Below are 25,537 nucleotides of genomic sequence, written 5' to 3'. Positions count from 1 at the left end.
GAGGCACACATTTTCATTAATGTATATCATTTTTTATTTTCATTGGTGTTTTGGATGGTATTTTTTGATTTGATCAAGATTTATGCATCTGAGTTTGTTCTATGCGTCTTAATTGGTTAAATTTATTGTTCTGTTTTAATTTGCGTGTGCTGAATGTTTGAGCCGTGCCTTTAGGCACGGGCATTCGCTAGTTTTTAATATAACAAGGGAGAATCTTCCAAATCGATGAACACACAACAGGGTTTCATGGTCTCTTAATTCCTTAGCCATGTGACGTCGTCGTCTGGTTCCCATTGCAGCTCACGCTCACTCCTATCCCGAGTCTGAGACGACGACGTTGAGGCCAGCCAATCGACGCAGCTTTCGTTCTTAGTCCAACCGAATAGGTACAGATCTTCTCTTTCGGAGATTGATTTGCGTAACTGTTTGATTTCCCGTCTAGATGTTTTAAAGAATTTGACAGATTGGTGCTGATTTTGAGATTTCAGATTATAACGATTGTGATAGTATGTGTGTGTCGTATGACTCGTATGCTGTTTGAGGATCGTGAATTTTTTCCTTCGTTTAGATATCGGAGTTTTAGTGATTGGACAATTTTTTTTTAGTCATTTTTTTTCTTCTCTTTAGTTAGTTTGTTGATCTCATGGAAGTTGAAGTTTTATGATTTGTTTTGGTTAGAGCATCTCCAATCCATACAAAATAGAAGATGGATGTAACACATTGAGGGGAGATTTTATAATTTATTTCACTTTTTCTTCACTTTTTGTACTTTTTTGGGAGAATTTTTGAGGGACCCACCGTCCTTTTTAGAGTTTGGAGGAAATTTGTACTCCAAATTTACTTTTGGTCCTCCATTTTTAGAGGACCAAATTTACTTTTGGAGGACCAAACTCTAAAAAGGAAGGTGGGTCCCTCAAAGATTCTCCCAAAAAGTAGAAAAAGTGAAGAAAAAGTGGAATAAATTACAAAATCTCCCCTCAATGTGTTACATCTATCCTCTATTTTGTATGGATTGGAGATGCTCTTAGAGATATGTGTTTGTCGCTCTATATGTCAGACATGTCTACTGTTGGATGGACGTGTGACCCAAAACATGGTGATCTCAATTTTAAAATGCTACACTTTTGAAACTATTCTTTGTTGTACATTCTTCATTGAAATTCCTCCTCATTTATTTTACACCCCTCCATCACTCTAAAGTTGGAAGTTAAACTTTATTTTCATAGCGGATCAAAAAAAAAAAAAAAAACTTTATTTTTCATAAGGTGGGTGGAAGATGTTGATGGATACTTTAAAATATATACACAATTATTTCATTAGCGTTGGTCCCACCATAGCTCCATCATTAAACTCATCCTAATCCCACAAATTGAATTGTTTGTTAAGTCCCATCGAGATGGAAAACTACTCTTCCCTCCGTCTCGAAACATTAGACACTCTCTCATGCTCTTTGTCGTTCCATATAATTTGTCAATTTTGAAAAAAAACAAAATATGGTAAACTTTCCATTTTAACTTTTCTTTTGGGCACAACATTTCAAATTCAAATATTCAATTACTACTAGACAAAGTATAGTAGAAGGGTGACAATTTGATATTACATTTTTTGGGAAATAATTTTTACACTCTCCTTTTTTTTATTGGAATTTTCTTTTTTGTCTTTATTCATTCAGGTTAAAATTATAAACATCCTCTTACCTCTTGAGTTAATTTTCTTAATGAATGATGACGATTTGATATTTTCAAGTGAATAAAGACAAAAAAATAAATGTCAAAAAATAAAAATAGGTGAGAGTGCGCAAATCATTTTCCTATTTTTCTCTAAAATAAAATTTAGAACTCCCAAAAGTATTTAGCATTTCGAGACTTTGGTTAAGTGGGTTTAGGCCATTTTAGTTACATTAATGATTGCTGATAAAAAAAAAAATTACATTAATGATCCTAATATAAATTTTTGTGCACATATCATGTACATATTTTTTGTGGGGCCCATATTAGGTCTCACAAAGATAATCCAAATTGCTTGTTTTTTTTAAAATATTTTTTAGAAGATTCCTGTAAAAAATCAATTTCAATGGACATTGTTAATGGCTTTTATAGAAATCGTAGGGCGAATCATTCTTTTTTGTCCTACAAATTTAAAAAAAGTGTTTACCGACATTTGTTGGAATTAACTTTTTACAGAAATCCTCAAAATATTGATTCAAAAAATATGAGTGGTCGGATCATCTTTGTAAAACTCGATATAAACCCCACAAAAATATATATGTATTATATGTGCACAAAAATCTGAGTAAGAGCACGATTGTTTTTGTATATGAACATTACTCGCCGCCACTTGACCTCAGACCACACAACCTGACGACGTTCCAAGCAAATTCTCAAGAAAACGATACCGTTTCACAGTCACCAGGCCCCACTTACGACTCTCCCAGATCTCACCCCCCCAATCTCCGAAGCAACGAGGTCGGCCATCTCTCTCTACACTTTCTCTCTCTACTTTCCTGCTCTTCCTTTTCGCCCAAGCAAACGCCAGTCGCCAGGGCCACCCCATTTAATAACAAGGGAGAATCTTCCAAATCGATGAACACCCAACTGGCTTTCATTGGTCTCTTCCTTTGCCATTTGACGTCGTCGTCTCGTTCTCAACGCAGCTCACTCCTATCCCGAGTCTGAGACGACGACGTTGACGCCGGCCAATCGACGCAGCTTTCGTTTCTAATCCAACCGTATAGGTACAGATCTTCTCTTTCGGAGATCGATTTGCGTGACTTTTCGATTTTCCGTCCAGATGTTGTAAAGAATTTGACGGATCGGTGCTGATTTTGAGTTTTCAGATTATAACGATTGTTTTGTTACTTTTCCGTAAATCCAGTGGCCGGATATGTGTGTGTCGTATGATTCGTATGCGGTTTGAGGATCGTGAATTTTTGCCTTCGTTTAAAGATCGGAGTTTTAGGGATTAGACGATTTTTTTCCCCCTTTGGTTGGTTTGTTGATCTCATGGAAGTTGAAGTTTTATGATTTGTTTTGGTTTAGATACGTGTTTGTCTCTCTATATGTCAGACACATCTAACGTTGGATGGACGTGAGACCCAAAACATGGTGAACCGTGCCTGAGTTGGTGACCTTTCACCTGTGTGCCAGTGATCCGTTAAATCTTTGTAATCTTTTTCAAAGATTTATAATAAAATTTGTGCTGATTAAAAAAAAATTGTGCCCGAGGGGGGTGAAGCCAGAGGGTTGAGGGTGCGTGCACGTGTGCTGCGTGCCCTCTATGGAGCCCACTACGGGTCCTAATATTTAATCTGAACTGTTCATTTTATTCGTTTCGTCAAGTATGTAGTGCATGTGAAAATTCAATTTGATCCAACATCAGTAACTATGTTTTCAGAATGTATTTTTCTTCGAAAAGAAACAGTTGGTGATTTTCTTAAATTTTTTTTAAGTTCAATGTTCACTGAATATATAGTTATCGATGTCCGATCAACCTGAATTTTTATGTGGAATATGTACACGAGACAACAATGAATGGTTCAGATTAAATAATGGGACCCGGGGTGGCCTCTTAGCGGGTGCACATCAGACCTGCAACACACACCCTCAACCCGAAGCCATAGGAAACTCTGATGGAGGCCCGCAGCAATACTGACGTGCGAATTGTTCGTTTGACTTGAGTATAGGGGTAGAAGACTAATCGAACCTCCGGTAGCTGGTCGCCTGGTCCCCTCCGAAGTTTCCCTTAGGATAGCTGGATTTCAGGATTTGTCTGGTTAATTCTATTTAAGAACGAGATCTCTGCCTGCTAATTAGCTATGTGGAGGTGACCCCATACAATGCATGTGGGAACCCGTATCTCTAGACACATCTGTGTCCAAATTATTGTCCTTATTTTAATTGTACATATAAGCATGGATGGAAGTTGGATGGATCCACATCTGGTGCAAAAGTTGAGGCAAAAGGAATTTGAGGTCTTTCTGTACTGGTTGAGATTAAAGTAGGTTCCTTGGATTGGTGGAACCTTTGATCAGCATGAAACTGATGCTCGTTTTTTGGAATGAGAAAAAATTTGATTTGAGTGCATTTATACACAAATAAGCATGAAAGTTAAGAGATTATTTTCACATTCTATATAAGTTATAACAGAACATAAGCGTGATTTAAATAGAGAAAAAAATTTCACAAAAGAACTTGCAGTTTTGGTATTAAAATTACTGAAATGCAAAAATTTATTGGGAGGGGGATTTATAGGTGTCAGTATACACCTTTTTTTTAAAGATTACTAATTTATTTGTTTCAAACTCGTACGGGTGTTTCATGTGTTTTTGAGCAAGGGACGTATGTATTAGGGGTGTCAGGTTCTGAAAAATTTCCAAACTCGCTAGGGTTCATGTGTTTCATAAGCGAGGGACACGTGTTGAATGTGTCCAGTTCGGGAAAAAGCAAATAATAGAAGTGACAGAAAAGTTTGGACACCTGCTGGGTGTCCTGTCCGAAATGGATACAACATCCTTGTTGTAACTGTCCGAACCTCTTAGATTTTTACCGAAGCTATTTCACTGGGTGGAACTGGAGTAGAAAAATAACGTGAATTGGAATATTGGCCGTGTAATTATGGACTTATTCTTTTACTGGTAAAATATTCAGTGGGAAGGTGCCACCAATTTTACCTGTGCTACTACTTTTATGTTTTTTACTTTTGTTTATTGGATAGGTCCCCTCAATTGAAACGTCAATTTGAGTGGCAGTATTTTGGTGCTATTGAACCATTAAATCTGTCCCTTCCAAAGGAGTAACACGTTTCATTCATTCACTATGTTCCCATTTTGCGCATTCATTCGTATGCTCATCTCTACAGTAGACCTATATCTCTGGTTTATACTGATGAAAATTGTGCATTTTAGAAGAGTATAAGAATTGGAGCTGCTTGGGATATTGTGGCCTTAAAAGAACTTGTCGACGTCGCACAAATGGCTGGGAAGAGACAAACGTGTACAGAAAGGAGTTTTAGTTTCCAGAATTCGGTATAGTCTTGCACCTGCAATGATGTGCTAAATGACATTATTGATATTCTTTCTTTTGGATAATGTTAGAAGTTGATCATGTTAATAAATTCGTCCTGTGTTATGTAATTTGACAAGTTATACTGGTTGATGTTTTGGGCTTGCTGCATTAAAGTTTCGAAAGGGGTCAATATTTCTGATTCTAGTCTTGAGATTACCTTCCAAAATGCATGATTTGCTATTTTCACATGCACAATGCAACTTGCAATATAGTATGTGCTAAATGACATTTGTGATAATTCTTATTCTTTGATAACATTAAAAGTTGATCATGTTGTAGAAGATGTTGTCCTGTAGTATGTGATTTTAGAAGTATACAATTGACGTTATGGGCTATTGCTGCATGAAAATTATGAAAGGGGTCAAGGCGTTTGAATCAAGTCCTGTGATTAGTTGCCAAAATTTGCTATTTTCACATGCACAATGCAACTTGCAACATAGATGACTTTCTTTTTATTTCTTCCAGGTTCTTTTTGGAGAATTCTCTCTTCTATTTTTTTATTTTTTATTTTTTGTAGATTTTGAGCTGCTAAAGCTATTTGATAAGTATTGTGTGTAGGTAAAGTACAAATAAGCTAGTACAAAATATCATAATGTATATTGTGCTGCACATAGCTTTTTGTTCTGAATTTCAGTCTAAGACTTGAACTCAAAATTCTTAACCTTTTAAAGTTAACAAAAACCCATATTCAGGAATTAAAACAGCTGTATGTTCAGCCATTTATAGAAAAGGGAAGAAGCAAAAACATTTCAATGGTCTGATGGAAGGAACTTTCTCCAATTTCAAGAACACCTGTAGCTGCCACGTGTACATGTGTAGGACATCTTCTCTAGCAACCGAGTTTGATTACTGCATTGGTGAAACTAGTTGTGCTTAACGGCTATTGCAGAAGTTTAATGTCGTCGTGTTGGCCATTGAACATGTAAATTTTCATGTCAACTGATAAACGTTAAGTTACCTCTAGTTATGTCGCTAATTACAATATCAGTTAGGCATCACATAATTTAATGGCTCTTTTTTCGGAATCCCGATGCCAAGTAAGAATGACATAAAAATAAGTTCTAGTCTCGTCTATTTTTCGTTTGGTTGGAATTATTTCTTCTTATGAATATGATAGTTGGGAACTAATAAAAGCAGGCATGTTTGTCTGATTATTTCCTTCAAAATAAATGTATATAGATATGTAACACCCGCATATAGATATAAATGTATATCTTTGGGTGTGTGTGTATTTGCAATGGGCAGATAGCTTTATCATCCTATCGCCTATTGGGGACCTCAGAAACTTGCTTCTGCTCTCCCAAGTTATACTCTGCTAAGAACCTCGCTCTGCTCGAGAAGGATTTTGCTCCCAACCAGGATAGAACCTTTCAAGCATATAAATCCCAAAAGAAACAAAAGAAAAGATACCAAGCGAGAGAAGAGAAAATAGGAAGTAATGATTAGATGCTAGAAATCTATTATTTCAAAATTTGCCAAGTACGTAGTGTAGCATCCCACATCGGGATTTCAAGGGATAAAGAAATATTATATAAGGTAAGGCCGGCCAACTACTATTAACCCGAGGTTAACCTTTTGAGCCACGTGTTTAGGCCAAGGGTTAGGCTGGTCAGCTGGAGGCGGGGGCGGGCTGTGACATGTAGTACAATCCTATATTTACTAATATTCACGAAAGCAATATTTGCAACTGACAATCATGAATTTACATGTATTCTAGGACCATCAACAACTAATATTTTTGGAGTTCTTTTTTATATTTATATCAATATATATGCACACATGGTGCTCCTATAAAAGCTTCCAACCTAAATCCTTCTATATCCTCTCACTCTCCCCACCCGTTCTTGCTCCTACACTTGCACCGTCTCTTACTTTGTGCAATTAAGGGTTAAATTGTCTATTACACATGCCAATTTTGGTTCAACTGATTAACATTGTCGTAATCATATTTCCACCTCCAAAAGGACCAAAACCCAATTATAGAAGTGCTACGGTACATATGGCTTTACGGGGCAACGTCAAAATTCTTTCCTTCAGAAGAGTGAATGGAGGCGATCTCCATTTCATTTCCTATTGAGTTCATGCGTCATCATTTAGCAAATGGATGCATGAGATAAGGCCCCCCACATTGGAGATTGTGGAATTTTATCCTACGACGCTGTTTGCTTTAAAACTAGAAGAACATTGTTCGAGCACCGTCTATAGTCCATTCACGGTTCCTGTCTAGGTCACATCTCTCTTACGGAATGTGTAGTGGGTTTCCTATCTTAGTCTCTTTAGCTTTCCCTATTTCTATACAAAAGCTAAAGAATGAAAGCAAAAACAAAGAGATGGCTCAATGCAATATTACTAGTCTTCTCATACATTTTAAAATTTACACAACGGGTAAACACGGGCCCATGTACGCACAGAGACATGTTTATACAATTGTATTACATATACATACATAATAATATATATGATGGACAGAGAAAAAGTAACATTGGGTTTTAAGAGTGAGGAGAGATTTCTGAAGATAATAGAAGTATGTGCTTCGGAGCAGCCTGTTATGCCACTCACCCTTCTTTCCTAAAAACTGAAGGGCCGCTCAACGGAGAATGCAAAGTACTGACGGTGTATTTATGGAGACGAAACTGCGGAGGTTGTGTGGGACCAGGTGTGCTTTAAACCACAAAGCTAGATGAAGAGAGGAAAGTTAATCTGGGTTTAGGACTCATTCTGGGAAAGAGAGATGGGAGAGGGGTCTGTGAATAATGAATATATAACTTGACGGAGGAACTGAGAGGCCAGTTCTGGCTCAGTGCTAGACGATGCTATTTCTATACTTCTCAGCTAGACCCTTCTCTTGCTTGTGTTTTAAGGTGGCAATACCCGGTAGGATGGAATGAACCTCTTCATTTCGTGAGGATTCGGATCCGTTTTGGAATCCTTTTATCACATATATTGGTCGTCTTTGAATGACTTTGATCAAAGAAGGAAATAAGAATCAGTTTCCATCAATGATTTTTGCATGTTTATTGCTTGGATTAGAATTGTTGCTCCCAATGATCTTACTGTTGAGGTGCCTACTCTTTTTTTTTTGATGTTTGCCTGAATATTTGCTTCATATCACTGTTCATTTTCCTTGTCATGTTAGTTTTCTTCAGATGTGCGACAGGTGCAGTAATTATGTGTATGTGTTAACTAGTTTGATTTTGATCCAGGGTTTGCAATTTCTCCTCCATGACATCATATTTAGGGGATTTTGGGTAGAAGAGTTAGTAGGGTACCCGTTAACTTTATAGGTTTTAGTGTGTAAATAGGTTTGTCCTTGTAGATAAATGGATTCAAAGTGGGTCAAAGTATTGGATAATGGCTGTAGACAAATCAATAGAAGACGGGCAACTCAGTGTGCGGGAAATATAACTGAAGCAAGCCACAAGGTATTGCGACTTCAATCCAAGCATAACTCATTACTTACCAAGCTTGGCAAGAGGAAAAGATCGGTTGGATGCAAAAGCAAATGTGCAGTGCACTTGAGGAAATCTTTACTTAAGAACTATTCTAATTTGATGAAAAGTGGAGTGCCACAACGGTTATTATTTTATCAGGATACTGAATGGAATGATTTTCCTCGGGATCTTGTTGAGATGGTTAAGGACGATTTCCAAATGAAGAAAGCAGCAATTGAAGTGCAATTCAATGGATGCCATTTAATGTTAGATATCTTGTATATGGTTCAAGTAGATTTGAAGACAGGTTCTCGAAAACCTATAGCTTGGATTGATGAAGCTGGTGGCTGTTTTTTCCCTCAATTACACTCTTGTGATGGAGTATATGACTGTAGCCATTCCGACTCTGATAAAATTGAAGAAGTTATGTTTGTGGATCCAAATGGGGCTTCTGACATCGAATTGCATCTTCAGATTGAAATAAATGGAGTTAATGGCTTTGATTTGCAGGAATGTGTAGAAGAGTCAAATATCGATGTTAAGAGGACTAAAACTGAGAAAAAACTTAGCATTGATCATTATGAGCTAGGTGCTAATGACAGCGATAACCAAAATTCTGGTGCGAAAATGGAAGACGTGGTTGTGGAAGTTCAACGGATTGGTGAAATTTTATCTCCCAAGTTTGAAGATGGTTTTGAATCTGTTGATATAAATGTTGTGAAAAACATGTTTATCGCCAGCATGAACCCTTCCAAAGATGCAAGCATACTTGAAATTATCAAATGCTCTAGTAAACTGATGGAGTCTCGTTGGGAAATTTTTCTAAAGCAGGTTGAGATAACCCGAAAGCATCGTGGGCATCCAAATGTACGGTATGGTTGGCTAGCTTCCTCAAAAGATGGATGGTCTAGCATCATGATGTATGGGCTTGCACATTGTGGAACCCAAATGAAGGCCCCATTTGGTTCTGGAGTCCACCTCACATCCTTAAAGTGTGCTCTCACCAGGTTTGCATGTACCTTTATTTTCTCTAATAGTTGTTATTTGAATCAGTATAAGCAACAACAGAATATGGTAAGCTCTGGCTTAAGAGATTATTCAATTGATATTTGTTTTTCCTTTTCTAGAAATATTAGTGTATCTTCCCACTATTTTGTTTTGCTTTTTTACCATTTCAATTTGCATTTGGAAACATTTGTTCTTTGGTATTTTTCAGTGCAAGTAATTGTGATATTGACGAAAATGGAGTAGGCCACATGGTGTTTTGCCGTGTCATCCTGGGGAATATGGAACCCGTTCAGCCTGGATCTGCACAATTTCACCCCAGTAGTGAGAATTTTGATAGTGGTGTTGATGATCTTCAAAATCCAAGTCATTATATTGTTTGGAATATGAATATGAACACACACATCTATCCGGAATATGTTATCAGTTTCAAGATGTCCCAGGGTGCCGCAGGTGCTACTTGATACCTTTTTTAATGTTTCCTTGATTGAAATTTGAAGGTCAATGCGTGATTTATTATCCTAAGGTCAATGCATGATTTATTCTTCAAGCTTAGGAAAGGTTATTATGTACCCTTTTTATGTGTCCCACTGGCTTGGCAAATATCATTTGATTAGTCTCCTTATATTTGAATGGAAGAGCCTGGCACTTTTTACATTTTTTCGTACTATGCTATCTGGATTTGTGAGTCAGTGGGACACATTACGAGTTTTTTTAAGTCTGAGACATCCTCAATGTTGGTGGTGGTTCTACCAATTTTCTACTTATATTTCATGCATCTTTAAGTTTCTTGAGTCTCAGACATTTTCAATGTAGCTACAGAAGCTCTGGTTCGGAAAGAAAGCCAATGTGTTACCACTTCTCAGGGGCATCAACAAGGTCAATTTCAGCTAGTTTCATCTTCTGTTGAGTTGGTAAGCATTCAGGGTTCCCTTTTATTAGAACCACGTGGTTTGTGGGGATTGGATTTCACTTTTCTAGCCATTGGGTTGGTTGGCCACTTGGCCTTGTATATGTAAAATGACCACGTGGTTTGTGGGGATTGGATTTCACTCTTCTAGCCATTGGGTTGGTTGGCCACTTGGCCTTGTATATGTAAAATGAGGTTATTTGACGAACTTTCCAGGACCCTTTGTTGCACATTTGTATTAATGCCTGATTTCTGGACATCTATTGGTATTAGAATTGTTTCTACTCATCTTTCTACGTTCTAAAATGGCAAATTGGCAAGTATTCAACTGATGGTTAGGAGGGAACCAATTTTCGTTTGTGAAGTGTTCGTTGGTGATTGTGTTCGATATTAATTTCTTTTCAGTAGAATTTGGGATTTTCATCTCGCAAGATGTCTTCAGTTTAATCGCTAAATAGTGGCCAACCTTTGTTTGGAGTTTTTGGTTACTACTTGTTTACGTTGAGATTTTCCATTGTTGATAGTTGCCATTTCTTATTCCCTAGGAGTTGAGATTTTCCATTGTTGATAGTTGCCATTTCTTATTCCCTAGGAGAAGAATTCCCCTCCGTGTCAAAATTTTGAGGGCATGCCTCAGCAAAAGGCCCCTGGCGATTGTTCAAGCACCTCCAAGACTCCTAAATCCCCTTGGATGCCTTTTGCAATGTTGTTTGATGCCATCTCCACTAAAGTAGCTCCAAAAGACATGAAATGGGTGAATATGCATTATAACATGTTCAGGGTACGTAGAACTCTCTCTTATTTTCTGCTGTTTGTACGTTAAGTAATGTTCGCCTAACTTTCTTCTCTTTTTCGGTTTCTTTGTCCATTGTTGGAATGTTGTAGAGCAAGAAAATCAGTCGTGATGAGTTTATTAGAAAGTTGAGATTTTCAGTTGGGGATGAGTTGTTGAGGAATACAATTATCAGTCTTCAGGATAAGGTAATATTCGTTCTATTCTATTCATCTCACTTGGCCAGTAATGTGTAACTGGGGCATTATTGATTTATCCTGTTTTGATGTTTGCAACTTATAGCTACAGGCAATGTTTTCAAGGGAGTTCTGGTGCTCGCCTCGAGGCAAGGCATAGGAAAAACCTCTCTGGGCATTGATTTTTAGGCAGAAAACCGCATAAGTGTTTGCCCATCCGTCGGAGGCACATAGAGGCGTACGCTTTTCATGCCTTTTTCTCTTATATGACGGAGGCGACAGCCTCAGAAGAGTCGGTTCTTTTTTTTTTTTTAAGGAAAGAGTCGGTTCATTTAAAGTTATTGGGGCAAAGATGCCAGGTTTTTGCATATTTGCGAGATGATTTATGTGCTTTTGGAAGTTGGATCAGCTATGTTTTTACTCCTTAATTAACATGTACCTTTGTATGGCGCATACACTATCCCCTATTATTATGGTATTTTTTAGTTGGTTTTATTGTTTATAAAGAAAAAGTGAAAACTTGAAAGCTAAGTGCCTCAACGCCTTGAGGCTTACACCTCTCCTCATGAGAGGTAGCCTTGCCTTGCCTTGTGCTTTCGCCTTTGAAAACTTTGGCTATTGGTTTCATGCCAAACTAACAGTTCGAAAAGGACTGCTTATATTCTTGTTTAGTACTGTAGCTTGCTTAACATGAGTAAAATTAAAGTATTTTTTGCTAGTACATCAGTAAAGATTGATGCTGTACAGAATTTGCAAGGCTTCTTTATTATTTGGACTTGGTATACATAAAAATATATAAGCGGGCTCACGTGCACGTGACTACGATTTCATTATGAGTGGTTAAGGTCAGTCATGAATCAAAGCAGTTTTTTCCCCCTTACCTTTTAGTTTTTTTAGACCTGTGTTATAATTGGTGGTCAGTTTTTGTTGGCATGGGAATCTCTGTTAGCCTCTTGAGTGAAGATAGTATGTGTATTCCTTACGGAGCAAGACAAAGGGTAGAGTCTTGTCGGATGTCACGAATTCCTGAACAATTACTGGGTTTGAAACTGATTGTTCCCTGTTTTCTTTGTTGGCAGTTACCATCTAATTTTGCATGCCCCCCAAAAGTGCCGAAGGAGGAGCGAGAAAATTGAGGCAGTTTTTGAGGCAGTTTTACAACGGTTCTTATTTGGTTACATCGGTGATCAAATATGTTTTTGCTGTGTTGCGTTGGTGGTTGTCGGCAAGTTGTGAACAATGTAGCTTAGGTATCTGGAATTTGCTCTCTAGTTCTATTTCTCTTGTCAACTTAGATATTTATTGAACTTGAACTAATGCGTTTTGGTTTTGCTATGAAAGCATGTTGTTAAATGCTTGGTCTCAACTGTTAAACTTTCCAGAAGTAAACCAGCTCATGTTTGTTATTGTTCATGTGGGATTTAATTGTCCGTTCTCTTAAATGGTCAGATAAGATTTTGTCCCTATAATTTTCTTTCCCTGTTTAACATATCCTGCCTGTTTCTCCAATGTGTGGGAAACCAGGTGTAAAACATGGGTATGCGTAGTTTTTGATAACTCAGTTGTCCGGGCCAACATACAGGGGTATGCATATGTTGAGAGCACAAGTTGTGTTTATTTATGAAATGACTGTGTACCTTTTCCGTCTTGACCTTCTTTTGTTAGTTACTCAAAATGCCCAGAAAAATTATGCATTCGAAGAACATTTCTTTTCCACCTTTCAACATCATTTCAAAAATTGTCTTCCTAAACTGAATGTAGTGAGCATATCCCTTGTTTCTTATGAAGTATGAGTTTTTTTTTATAATTAATAAGTTGTTATGTTACTAGTTGTGCAATAGGTTACAGGTTTGCCTGTTAATTACGGGTAGAACGCTTTTACATTACAGAAACTGGGCTGCAGGAATCTATTTTGGCCCCACTTGGTACCATTTATGATGGTTCATATCGTTAACAAATACTGATAAATTGGATTTAGAGTTTAGCTTGTCAGGAGTTTGGGCAACCCGGCAACGGACACGAAACACGATAACACGACACGAACCAGATACGAAGTTAGCGGGTTAGAGTTGAACATTTCTGACACGTAAGACGAAAATGACACAACTCAAGAACACGAATTCTAAATAGGTCGGGTTCGGATTGAACACGCGAGATACAAAATTGACATGACAAATATGGTTACTAATTTGTGTCACCTATTAACACGAACATATATATATATATCTGTAATTCTATAAAGAGTTGGGCAACGGACACGATAACATGACACGAATTGGATACGAAGTTAACGGGTTAGGGTTGAACATTTTTGACACGAAACACGAAAATGCACGACTCGAGAAACACGAATTCTAAATGGGTCGGGTTCGGGTTGGATGGTTTGTGACACGAGCCCGACTGACCCGACACGAACACGATCCGACACGACCTGTTACCCAGGTCTAGGCAAGCCGACTGCAGCTTGTAGTTTATCCATTTGCATGCGGGCTCTTACCAGCCACCAGGTCTGTGTTGATGATCTGAAGTGTTCATTTCGTAGAGCTCATCGAGAATATTGATCATGACAAAGATCATGTTCATCAGACATCGATTAATATCTTATAGGAACACATTTCACTTGAGATCAATATCCGTTGGGAACACGGCACTTGGGAAAGTGTATAAAATTGGATTTGATCCAGTGTGTTTGAGTCCATTTTCATAAGAGAAATGTGTTTTGCAAAGATATTTATCGACATCTATTATGATTTATGTTCTTGATGAGCTTTACAAAGTGAATGATTTTGATCATTAGAGCAAACCTGGCACGAGTCCACAAATGGGCAAACTGCACGCAACAACTGCCAACGGCCAACTCCATTAGATTTTAATTGTACTCTTATACTAATTACTTATATAAATGAAGAGAAAGACTTATTCACGGCTTCGCACAATTTCAATCGTACATTTCGGTAATCAATGGCTGAGATACGCTTTTTAATTTTGACCGATAAGAAAGGTCAACTAATTTTCAAACTGAATCATACAAAACACTTTTGAATGCGCTTGATTGAGCGCCGCAATCTCTATGGGATGCTGATTACATTTTTTTCCCAAACTGGACTTTTCTAAGCCTACCCAGTAATTGGTGGCCCGTGTTGATTACATTAGCTTTTGCTTTCAAGACTTTAATTCCAAGTCGTCAAGACTTGTTTTTCAAGTCAATAAATGAAAAATCCGTTTTTTCTCGGTTGGCAAAGCAGGTCCCATTTTGAAAGATTTTTATTTTTTTAAGTACTTTGGTTATTTTTTCACAATACAACACTTTTTATTTATAAAATAAGTAATTATTTTAGTTAGTGGAACACATCCTCAATATTTCATCAATGCTCCTTCTTGAGCATACCAACTGAATGAAGATTCTGTATTCAAATAGAAGACGTGCCCAGTATTAGGATATTATTTTTTATTTGAATGTTCGGGTTAGTTTGCGCGGTCCTAAACTAATTTTGGGGCATGAAATAATACAACTGGAAAAATCCTCTAGTGGTCCCAAGATTTAAAATGTTTGGCCTCTTTGAAAATAAAACATGCGATCTCATTACACTTATTTACTTTTTCATGCCCACCTCTCCAAATTCCTTGGAGCTGTGTGTCAGGATTAGGATGAGAACAAACGCAGGCCTCATATCAGTAAGTGAATGGGAGATAATATGCCACGCTTTCACGAGCCAACCCGGTCAATAGATTCAAAGCGTACCAAATACGAACAGGAGACTTCTTCATGACTTCTGGCCAATTTGTCATGTCATTTTATACTTTACTTTTACCAGTAAATAAAAAAACTTTCTTGATTTTTATCGAATATCCGGTCCAGCATGCACGTACACCGACTAATTTCAGGGCCGTGAAGTTAGCAACTAGACAAACCATCCAGTAACCACAAAATTTGAAATGTTTGGCCTCGATCAGTAGAATTCGAACGTGGATTCTCATGGAGGACAAATACCCCACTTGGCCAACCTCTCGGGGTTAATATAAGAACTTTAATTTGTTGCTCATTAGAATTTCAATAGTTTTTGTTGTTCATTAGAAACTATTGGTTTTGCACAAGTGTGTACACATGTGCGTTTACCTAATTTTCCCCCTCGACAGGAAAGAAACTGCTAAAATGTGGCCCTGATCATCAACTTCTTTTGTCCTTGGAAAAATGCTACCAAGCGCACCCCTCCTATACTTGAGTTTCTTATGCATGACTTCTGTTGGGTTGATTACCCCTACAACATGACTATCATCCACTTTACCAATGAGACGGACCGTCAAGCTCTACTCGCAATCAAGGACATGATGCCGGGAGATCCCCTCGACTTCTTTAGCTCATGGAATAATTCTGTTCGTTTTTGCAATTGGAAAGGCGTTACCTGCGGCCTCCTTCATCGAAGGGTAACCGAGCTAAACATGTCATCAACGGCGCTGGTTGGTTCTCTATCTCCTCGATCGCGTGGAAAACCTTACCTTTCTTAGGACACTTGTTCTCGATGACAACAACATTCGTGGCTTAATCCCTGAAGAAATTGGAAGGTTGTTGCGCCTGCGAATTCTTTCACTTCGGAACAACTCTTTTGAAGGTGAGTTTCCTGCCAATGTGACTCATGATTGTCCAAATACCATGTAGTACATTGACGCACATAACATGCAACAATTAATCTTGGTGGGGAAATTCCTATCAATCTAGGGTATTTGTCTAGGAAGAAATCATTTTAGTGGAACAAGGACGGACGCATGATTTTATAGTTGGGTGGGCGACTGTAGTGGGCCGAAATATCCACAATTTTGGAACGTCCAGGGGGGTCGCGGACCAATTCACTTTTTGCTATGGACACGTCACTCTGTGGAACCATTCGCATTTGAAGCTGCAGGAAGCACCGGGTTCAGAGGCAACCTCCCCAGGCTCGGCAACCAAGCTCGGTGGCAGCCTCCCCGAGCTCGATGGCCAGGCTTGGCAAGCTCCTCTCCATGGCTCAGCAAGCTTGGTGGAGACCTCCCCAAGCTTGGTGGCAACCTCCTCGGGCTCGGTAGAACCCTTCCCTAGCGTTCGGCGACGTTTTCCTAACGTTCGGAGGTCATTTCCTTAACGTTCCTAATGTTCGGATGTCTTTTCCCCTAACGTTCCTAACGTTCGGAGATCATTTGCCTAACGTTCGGAGGTCATTTCCCTAACGTTCCTAACGCCCTGCTGACATTTCCCTAGCGTTCGGATGTCTTTTCACTAATGTTCCTAACGTTCGGTGGTCATTTCTCTAACGTTCCTAACGTTTGGATGTCTTTTCCCTAACGTTTTCCTAATGTTCGGAGGTCATTTGCCTAACGTTCGGAGGTCATTTCCCTAACGTTCCTAACGCTCTGCTGACATTTCCCTAGCGTTCGGATGTCTTTTCCCTAATGTTCCTAACGTTCGTAGGTCATTTCCCTAACATTCGGAAGTCATTTCCCTAACGTTAGGCGATCATTTCCCCAATGTTCGGCTTAATTCTGCTCCCTAAAGATCTAACAAATATCCAAAGGTCGGTTTAGAAGCTTCTGGAAGCTTTTGTGAACAGGTGGAGGACAGGTGTGATAAAGCAAATCTCTTGGCATGTGACGTCATCCGAACAGTACGATACACGTGGGTGTACCGCCTACCGGTTCAGCACTCCAAGCCTTGCCTATAAATACAAGACCACCCCCTCATGTGAAAGGGTCTGGAAAAGAGAGGAGGAACACGCTTCTCTCTCTGTCTCTCTCTCTGTCCATACTTTCTTACTAAACTTCTCCTTTCTCCACTTATGACTAGTTCGTCGGAGCTTCTTTCCGGAGGAACACCCCCCTCCCGTTTGCAGGTACCAGGTTTGGTGGCCAAGCTTGGTAGATATCTCTCAGGCTCGGCAAGCCACCTCCCCAAGCTCGGTGGCAACCTTCCTAAGCTCGGTGAAGCTCGGCAGCCACCTCCCTAAGCTCGGTAGAGATCTCTCAGGCTTGGCAAGCTCCTCCTCAAGCTCGGTGGCAACCTTCCTAAGCTCGGTGAAGCTCAGCATCCACCTCTCTAAGCTCGGTGGCAACCTTCCTAAGCTCGGCGGCCACCTCCTCAAGCTCGATGGCAACCTTCCTAAGCTCGGCGGCCACATCTCTAAGCTCAGTGGCAACCTTCCTAAGCTCGGCGGCCACCTCCCTAAGCTCGGTGAAGCTCGGCAGCCACCTCTCTAAGCTCGGCGGCCACCTCCCCAAGCTCGGTGGGAACTTCACTGGGCTCGGTAGAAACCTCTCCAGATTCGGCGAGCACCCTCACCAGTCAACAAGGGGAAGAATGGTAAATGGTGAAAATCAGCCCCCCACAATTGGCGACTCTGCTGGGGAAACTGTCTCCTAGCTCTCTATGTTGTGGAACTGCACTGTACCTCTCTTCTTCTTTCTTCCACTCTCAACTTTCTAAGTCATATCTGGACACACTCTACCAGCGAAAGATTTCAATGACGTCCAAACTCCTCACACGGACGCTCTTGTTGTCACCGTTACCGTTGAAAATCAACCAATCAACATGTACTGGTCGACCAAGGGAGTTCGATCGAGGTAATGTTCTACTCGACTTACAAGCATTTGGGGCTTACCCCGAACCAACTCCGCATTGCTACAACTCTGCTCATCAACTTCACGGGCGCCCTTGTTTGTCTGCTCGGCTTGATTACCTTCCCCGTGGGCACCGCCTCCTGAGTGATGATTGTAGTGGCTGCTCGTAGTGGACAATTCCCCGAGCCCCTACAATATACTCCTCGGTCGAGCTTGGTTGCATGGCATGGAGGCAATCGCCATGCATGACTTTCGAGCGTCCACGAAGCCAACGTATTAAAGATTGCAGATGAAGAAAGGAAGCTTGGAGGATGCATGTTGACGAGGCTACCAATACCAATGGCACCGGGGCTGGTACTGTGCTCGTTTCACCGAGTGAAGCTGCTCGTCCTTCTATAAGCGTAACATTCGGCGATCATTTCCTTAACGTTAGGTGGACATTTCCCTAACGTTTGACGGTAATCTACTTGTTTGGGCGAAATCCTCGTAGCCCTCGGTAATCTACTTGTTCGAGCAAAATCCTCGTAGCCCTTGGTAATCTACTCGTTCGGGCGAAATCCTCGTAGCCCACGGCCTCTATTTGTTCGGCGAAATTCTCGAAGCCATCTATTACTGTCAGACACTTTCACCCCTAGTGTTCGGCATCTCTACGCGAAGCTAGGGTTCAGGCACTTTCACCCCTAGCGTTCGCGTAGGATTCAGGCACTTTCACCCCTAACGTTCAGCGTACCTACAAGAAGCTAGGGTTCAGGCACATTCACCCCTAGCATTCAGCATCCCTACGCGACGCTAGGATTTAGATACTTTCACCCTTAGCGTTCGGCGTCCCTATGTGACGCTAGGATTCAAGCACTTTCACCCCTAGCGTTCGGCGTGCCTACGCAACGCTAGGGTTCACGCACTTTCACCCCTATCATTCGGCTAGTATGCTTAGGGAAATTCGACGGGATTGTCTATCGTTCGGCCCCCTTTTATTTTCAACTCCTCCTTCAGCTCAAACCGCTGGAAGAAGGAGTTGAGGGGCTATTGTAGTGGGCCGAAATATCCACAATTTTGGAACGTCTAGGGGGGTCGCGGACCAATTCACTTTTTGCTATGGACACGTCACTCTGTGGAACCATTCGCATTTGAAGCTGCAGGAAGCACCGGGTTCAGAGGCAACCTCCCCAGGCTCGGCAACCAAGCTCGGTGGCAGCCTCCCCGAGCTCGATGGCCAGGCTTGGCAAGCTCCTCTCCATGGCTCAGCAAGCTTGGTGGAGACCTCCCCAAGCTTGGTGGCAACCTCCTCGGGCTCGGTAGAACCCTTCCCTAGCGTTCGGCGACGTTTTCCTAACGTTCGGAGGTCATTTCCTTAACGTTCCTAATGTTCGGATGTCTTTTCCCCTAACGTTCCTAACGTTCGGAGATCATTTGCCTAACGTTCGGAGGTCATTTCCCTAACGTTCCTAACGCCCTGCTGACATTTCCCTAGCGTTCGGATGTCTTTTCACTAATGTTCCTAACGTTCGGTGGTCATTTCTCTAACGTTCCTAACGTTTGGATGTCTTTTCCCTAACGTTTTCCTAATGTTCGGAGGTCATTTGCCTAACGTTCGGAGGTCATTTCCCTAACGTTCCTAACGCTCTGCTGACATTTCCCTAGCGTTCGGATGTCTTTTCCCTAATGTTCCTAACGTTCGGAGGTCATTTCCCTAACGTTCGGAAGTCATTTCCCTAACGTTAGGCGATCATTTCCCTAACGTTCGGCTCAATTCTGCTCCCTAAAGATTTAACAAATATCCAAAGGTCAGTTTAGAAGCTTCTGGAAGCTTCTGTGAACAGGTGGAGGACAGGTGTGATAAAGCAAATCTCTTGACATGTGACGTCATCCGAACAGTACGATACACGTGGGCGTATTGCCTACCGGTTCAGCACTCCAAGCCTTGCCTATAAATACAAGACCACCCCCTCATGTGAAAGGGTCTGGAAAAGAGAGGAGGAACACGCTTCTCTCTCTGTCTCTCTCTCTGTCCATACTTTCTTACTAAACTTCTCCTTTCTCCACTTATGACTAGTTCGTCGGAGCTTCTTTCCGGAGGAACACCCCCCTCCGGTTTACAGGTACCAGGTTCGGTGGCCAAGCTCAGTAGAGATCTCTCAGGCTCGGCAAGCCACCTCTCGAAGCTCGGCGGCCACCTCCCCAAGCTCGGTGGCCACCTCCCTAAGTTTGGTGGCAACCTTCCTAAGCTCGATGAAGCTCGGCAGCCACTTCCCTAAGCTCGATAGAGATCTCTCAGGCTTGGCAAGCTCCTCCTCAAGCTCGGTGGCAACCTTCCTAAGCTCGGTGAAGCTCAGCAGCCACCTCTCTAAGCTCGGCGGCAACCTTCCTAAGCTCAGCGGCCACCTCCTCAAGCTCAATGGCAACCTTCCAAGCTCGGCGGCCACCTCTCTAAGCTCGGTGGCAACCTTCCTAAGCTCGGTGGCCACCTCCCTAAGCTCGGTGAAGCTCGGCGGCCACCTCTCTAAGCTCGGCGGCCACCTCCCCAAGCTCGGTGGGAACTTCCTTAGGCTCGGTAGAAACCTCTCCAGATTCGGCGAGCACCCTCACCAGTCAACAAGGGGAAGAAGGGTCAATGGTGAAAATCAACCCCCCACAGCGACCATTAATAAACATTGTAACACTTAAGAAAGCGATATTAATTTAGCCAATATTAGTTGTAAAAATACTGTCAAAACTAATACACACACACACACACACACACACACACACACACACACATATATATATATATATATATATATATATACGGGGCGGTTCCGGGAACACTTAAAAAAACCCTTAAAAAAACTCCCCTAAGTTTCCGATCGAATTTTGATGATCTGGGCCGCTCAATGTAATCAGAACGTGATTTTAAGGGTGCTCGCGAGAAATCAGCAAATAAAAAAAAAAATCGGGAAGGGCTTCATCTGAACAGTTTTTTTATTGAACTTTATTGAACGGTCCAATAAAAAACTGCTCAAATCAAGCCCTTCTCGGTTAGGTTTTTTGCCAGTTTCATGCGGGCACCCTTAAAATCACGTTCTAAACACATTGAGCGGCTCGGATCATCAAAATTTGATCGGAAACTATGAGATTAAGATTTGGAGGGTTTTTTTAAGCGTCTCCGGAATTGCCCCGATATATATATATATACACACGCACACATACGGGGCGGTTCCGGGGACACCCAAAAAATTACCTAAAAAAACACCGCATAGTTCCTGATCAAATTTTGATGATCTGAGCCGCTCAATGTGATCAGAACGTGATTCTAAGGGTACTCGCGAGAAATCAGCAAAATAAATGACTGGGAAGGGCTTGATCCGAATAGTTTCGAATAGTTTTTTATTAAACGGTTCAAATATGCTCAAATCAAGCCTTTCCCGGTCATTGTTTTTGCTAATTTCTCGCGTACACCCTTAAAATCACATTCTGCTCACATTGAACGGTTCGGATCATAAAAATTCGATCGGGAACTATGAGATTGAAATTTTGGGTGTTTTTTTAGGTATTTTTTTGGGTGTCCCCAGAACCGCCCCGATGTATATATTAGTTGGTTCCTGACAAATTTGATAGCATGAAATTGAATGAGTTGATCAAGCCCTTACCGATATTCGTATGAGTTGATTTTTTATGAGACCCCTTAAAAACATGTTTTAAACAAATTGAATGGCTCCGATTATTCGTGTGGAGCTCCGATTAGTGTTGCGTCAAATATTTTGTGAGCGGAACCGGTCCATATATATGCAGAGAGAGAGAGAGATAGATAGATAGATCAAAATGATTCTATAAGTAACATTATTTTACCCAAAACTCTTGGTTGGACAGGTGTTAGATTGTTCAAAATGATTTTGGGCAGGGGATTATATGTAATTTTAACGGTAAATTTTAGAAGTGGTCCCTTCAGTTTCAACAAAGTCTTAGTTAAGTCACCCTAATATCAATTTCAATGCTTTTAACCCCGAAGTTTGGCTAACTTACCTATTAGATCCAATACAATAGATAACGCGTGCTTCCAAAATTAACTAAAAAGTGACTACTTAAGGGGGTGAATTTAGAGACATGGTTAAGCAGGTTGAATTGAGAGACATGGGAAAAGCCTTTGAAATGTCAAAATTGCTCTTCATTAGGCACTTTTTCACTAGTTTGGGAAGCATATATTATCTATTGGACCTAATAGGTATGTTAAACAAACTTTGGGGTTAAAAGCGTTGCAATTGATATTAGAGGGACGAAATTGAGACTTAGTCTAACCTTTTGTATCTAAAAACTAGTATAATTCTACTTGAAATTTGAAAAATGAGTAGCGCGGTCTCCCTGGGCTCATCCGCTCCTCGGTCCATCCTTGAGTGGAGCTATCCCACCTTCATTTGGAAACATTTCTAGTCTCCTTAAAGCTTTCTATCGAAGAAAATAATCTGAGGGGAGGCATTGTGGGGGGCTGATTTCACCGTGATCTTCTTGAACCTTCTTCTCTTTTTTATGCATTGCGGAAGTACTGAGCTGATCTTGTGCACCTGCAGAACCAGAGGGGGGGTGTTCCTCCGGGAAGAAGCTCCGACGAACAAGTCAAAAAATGGAGAAGAAAGAAGTTTGGTAGGAAATTTGTTAAGAAGGAGAAGAGAATAGTTGAGAGTCAGAAATCTCCTCCTCGCCCTAGAAGGGACACACTTCTATTTATAGGCAAAGATATAGAGTGTTGCACAGGCTGATTCTGCAACCCACGTGCTTTGTTACGTTCGGATGATGTCACATGTCAAGAGTATTTAATGAACGCCGCTTCTTGGAAATTGCAGAGCCGCGTTTGTCAATGTCAGACAGACAAATCACATCAATCAGAGATGTCACCTTGGTTATCAGAAAAGACAACCCACACATTATCAGAAGCTTCTAGAAGATTCCACAAAGGCGGTGCCGAGCGCTATCCCGAGCAAACACATTTCTAGATGCTTAAAGTCCTACCGAGCGTAAACAGCTTCCAACGAGCAATGGAAAGTTTACTGAGTAAAAAGGACCTCACCGAGCGATGGACACATTTCCCGAGCAAAGTCAGTATTAAACGTCCGGTTGTACTTAGCAAGCTTGGCAAGACGCTTTGTGGCAGCCTATTGTTCGGAAAACATGTGATGTGAAACGTCAAGATGTGTCCTGACCAACAGACGGACTGAGACAACTGAACGAAAAATCCAGAGTGATATCACCCCTATGATCTTTTTGAACCTTCAGATATTTCGGCCCACTACAGGCATTCCTTTTGAATTTGGTCAGGCTGTCAAGATTGAGGGTATCTCTATGGGTTTTAACAATATATCCACCTGCACTTTATAATATCTCAACCATTTGATCTTGCAAACAATCATCTCGCTGGTTGACATATCTGAGCAACTTTTTGTTCTGTATTCAATTTCAGTTTCACTCTCACTTATATTTGACAGGACATCTACCACGGCAAATTGATAATTTGAGAAATCTTGAGGTACTGCAAGTATCAGATAACAAGCTATCTGGATGAATTCCATCCGCTCTCGGCAGTTGTGTAATGTTAAGAACCATTTATCTGCAAGGAAATCACTTCGTGGGTGATATTCCAGTATCCGTGGTACAATTAAGAGGTATTGAAGTACTAGATTTGTCTCGCAACAACTTGTCCGGGCAGATCGTGTTCCTCAAAAACTGTATCTTTATTGCGTACCTCAACCTTTCTTACAATAATTTTGAAGGTGAGGTTCCCAATGAAGAAATCTTCAGAAATATTAGTGCCTTTTCACTGGTAAAAAATACCAAGCTTTGTGGTGGAATGAAAGAGTTGCAATTGCCTGCACGCGCTCCGTTGGAGAAGAAGAACCAGATGTGAACTATAGATCAGAAAGAACTTTAGTAGCTACTATACTTATTAGTTCGATATTAATCTACGTTCCTGTTATTATATACTGTCGAATTCAAAGGTCTACACAACAAGCCTCTTTGGACCCACCTTTGCCAAACCAATATACAAAACTCTCGTACGCAGATCTTTTTCAAGCAACTGATGGGTTCGCTTCATTCAACTTGGTTGCTGAGGGAAAATATGGTTCAATTTTCCAAGGTATTCTTAGTTCAGATGAACAATTTGTTGCTGTGAAGGTGCTTAACCTTCAACAACACGGAGCCATCAAGAGTTTCACAGCTGAATGTGAAGCATTAAGGAGAATTCGTCATCGGAATCTCGTTAAGATTATCACTTCCTGCTCAAGCATAGACTTTAAAGGTGATGATTTCAAGGCTTTGGTCTTGGAGTTGATGCCAAATGGGAGTTTAGAAGGATGGTTGCACCCAAGTAATCCTAAGTTGCAAGACCCTAAAATTTTCAACCTTGGTCAAAGGCTAAACATTGCCATCGATATAGCCTCAGCCTTGGATTATCTACATAGTCATAGTGAAGTTGCAATTATTCACTGTGATTTGAAGCCGAGCAATGTTCTTCTTGCTGATGATTTTTGTGCTCGTGTGAGTGATTTTGGACTTGCAAGAATTCTTTCAAAAACCCATTGTTCATCTAATCATCAACAATCAAGTTCAATTGGGATCATTGGAACACTTGGATATATTGCCCCAGGTAAATGCAACGTCTATGTATTACTTACTCTGATTAAATGGAATAGCGAATCTAAAATCAGATGCTACTAAAAACTAACTACAAGAATTTATACACAGATTTAAGCCTTACCGATACTTAAGAGATTATCCATTTTCACTTCTACAAAGTTCAGTGAGACTTATATTGTATACCAAAAGTCTTGAACTGTTATCCTTAGCGTTTTTAGTTTGATAAAAAGTAGTGTACTTGTTTAAATATCACAAGTTTTTTTACAAGTTATGCCATTATTTGTATTGTTACTTTTGGCAGAGTATGGTATGGGTGGCTTGTTATCTACGCGAGGCGATATGTATAGCTATGGAGTCTTGTTATTGGAAATGTTCACTGGAAAAAGACCTACCAACAAAATGTTCAGTGACAGTTTCAACCTTCATAGATTTGTAAGAATGTCTCTTCCAAGTCAAGTAATGAGTATTGTCGATCACTGCATTTTACTGGAAGTGGAGGAGGACCGAAATAGAAGTGGCACAAGCAACATTGCAAAAGTGGAGGATTGTTTAGTGTCGATCCTTCAAATTGGTGTTTCATGTTCTGCTGAACTTCCAAGTGAGCGAATAGATGCTAGAGATGTTCTTATTGAACTAAATAAGATTAGAAATGCATTTCTTGCAGTGACCGGACCATGAATATGAGATGGATGAAAACATTGTTCTTTCATGATTCTGTATTTGCGGCTTAACTTGTTTTCCATAATTCTCTCTCTCTCTCTCTCTCTCTCTCTCTCTCTCTCTCTCTCATGTTATGAAATATAGGACGTGAAGTCGGTTGCTTGTATAATCAATGACATTTATCATATCTTCGTTTGTATCCCTATCAGAGAGTTTCATATCTTTTGTCATTCCTTCGTATATATTGACATGTGTTATGCAGTGAGACCTCGTGTATAGAACTGAACTTTTTAACAACATGCCACTGCTGA

General features: G+C 40.5%; 2 protein-coding genes across 13 annotated transcripts; both read left to right on the top strand.

The window, feature by feature from the left end:
- The first annotated feature begins 227 nt into the window (after positions 1-227).
- On the top strand, positions 228-25,429 carry LOC131308662 (inactive poly [ADP-ribose] polymerase RCD1-like). 12 transcript variants are annotated; one of them, XM_058335620.1, is made up of 11 exons: positions 2,423-2,734; positions 4,904-5,023; positions 8,267-9,501; positions 9,711-9,952; positions 10,322-10,413; positions 11,002-11,190; positions 11,295-11,390; positions 12,458-12,628; positions 15,516-15,988; positions 23,417-24,576; positions 24,868-25,429. In XM_058335620.1, exons 3-8 carry the CDS (start codon positions 8,384-8,386, stop codon positions 12,512-12,514), a joined length of 1,794 nt encoding a protein of 597 aa, XP_058191603.1. In that variant the 5' UTR covers positions 2,423-2,734; positions 4,904-5,023; positions 8,267-8,383; the 3' UTR covers positions 12,515-12,628; positions 15,516-15,988; positions 23,417-24,576; positions 24,868-25,429. The 12 variants fall into 12 exon arrangements, with proteins under 12 accessions (XP_058191605.1, XP_058191601.1, XP_058191607.1 ...); XM_058335621.1 differs by lacking the exons at positions 15,516-15,988; positions 23,417-24,576; positions 24,868-25,429 and adding an exon at positions 13,268-13,362; XM_058335627.1 differs by lacking the exons at positions 15,516-15,988; positions 23,417-24,576; positions 24,868-25,429 and adding an exon at positions 11,491-11,616 and having other exon boundaries at positions 12,458-12,731.
- LOC131306907 (receptor kinase-like protein Xa21) lies at positions 23,521-25,244 on the top strand. Its single transcript, XM_058333336.1, has 3 exons — positions 23,521-23,831; positions 23,927-24,576; positions 24,868-25,244. Exons 1-3 carry the CDS (start codon positions 23,521-23,523, stop codon positions 25,242-25,244), a joined length of 1,338 nt encoding a protein of 445 aa, XP_058189319.1.
- Positions 25,430-25,537: the final 108 nt, after the last annotated feature.

The sequence above is a fragment of the Rhododendron vialii genome, chromosome 11a, assembly GCF_030253575.1.
Source record: "Rhododendron vialii isolate Sample 1 chromosome 11a, ASM3025357v1".
Taxonomy (NCBI): Eukaryota; Viridiplantae; Streptophyta; class Magnoliopsida; order Ericales; family Ericaceae; genus Rhododendron; species Rhododendron vialii.
The sequence above is the reverse complement of the archived record's forward strand: the minus strand, read 5'-3'. Positions and strand labels throughout refer to the sequence as shown.

Coding starts and splice junctions, on each gene's coding strand:
- LOC131306907 (XM_058333336.1), top strand. CDS start 23,521: ATGTTAAGAACCATTTATCTGCAAGGAAATCACTTCGTGGGTGATATT. Junction 23,832..23,926: donor TTGGAGAAGAAGAACCAGAT/GTGAACTATAGA, acceptor TCGAATTCAAAG/GTCTACACAACAAGCCTCTT. Junction 24,577..24,867: donor ACTTGGATATATTGCCCCAG/GTAAATGCAACG, acceptor TACTTTTGGCAG/AGTATGGTATGGGTGGCTTG.
- LOC131308662 (XM_058335620.1), top strand. CDS start 8,384: ATGGATTCAAAGTGGGTCAAAGTATTGGATAATGGCTGTAGACAAATC. Junction 11,191..11,294: donor TGCATTATAACATGTTCAGG/GTACGTAGAACT, acceptor GGAATGTTGTAG/AGCAAGAAAATCAGTCGTGA. Junction 11,391..12,457: donor TTATCAGTCTTCAGGATAAG/GTAATATTCGTT, acceptor CTTTGTTGGCAG/TTACCATCTAATTTTGCATG.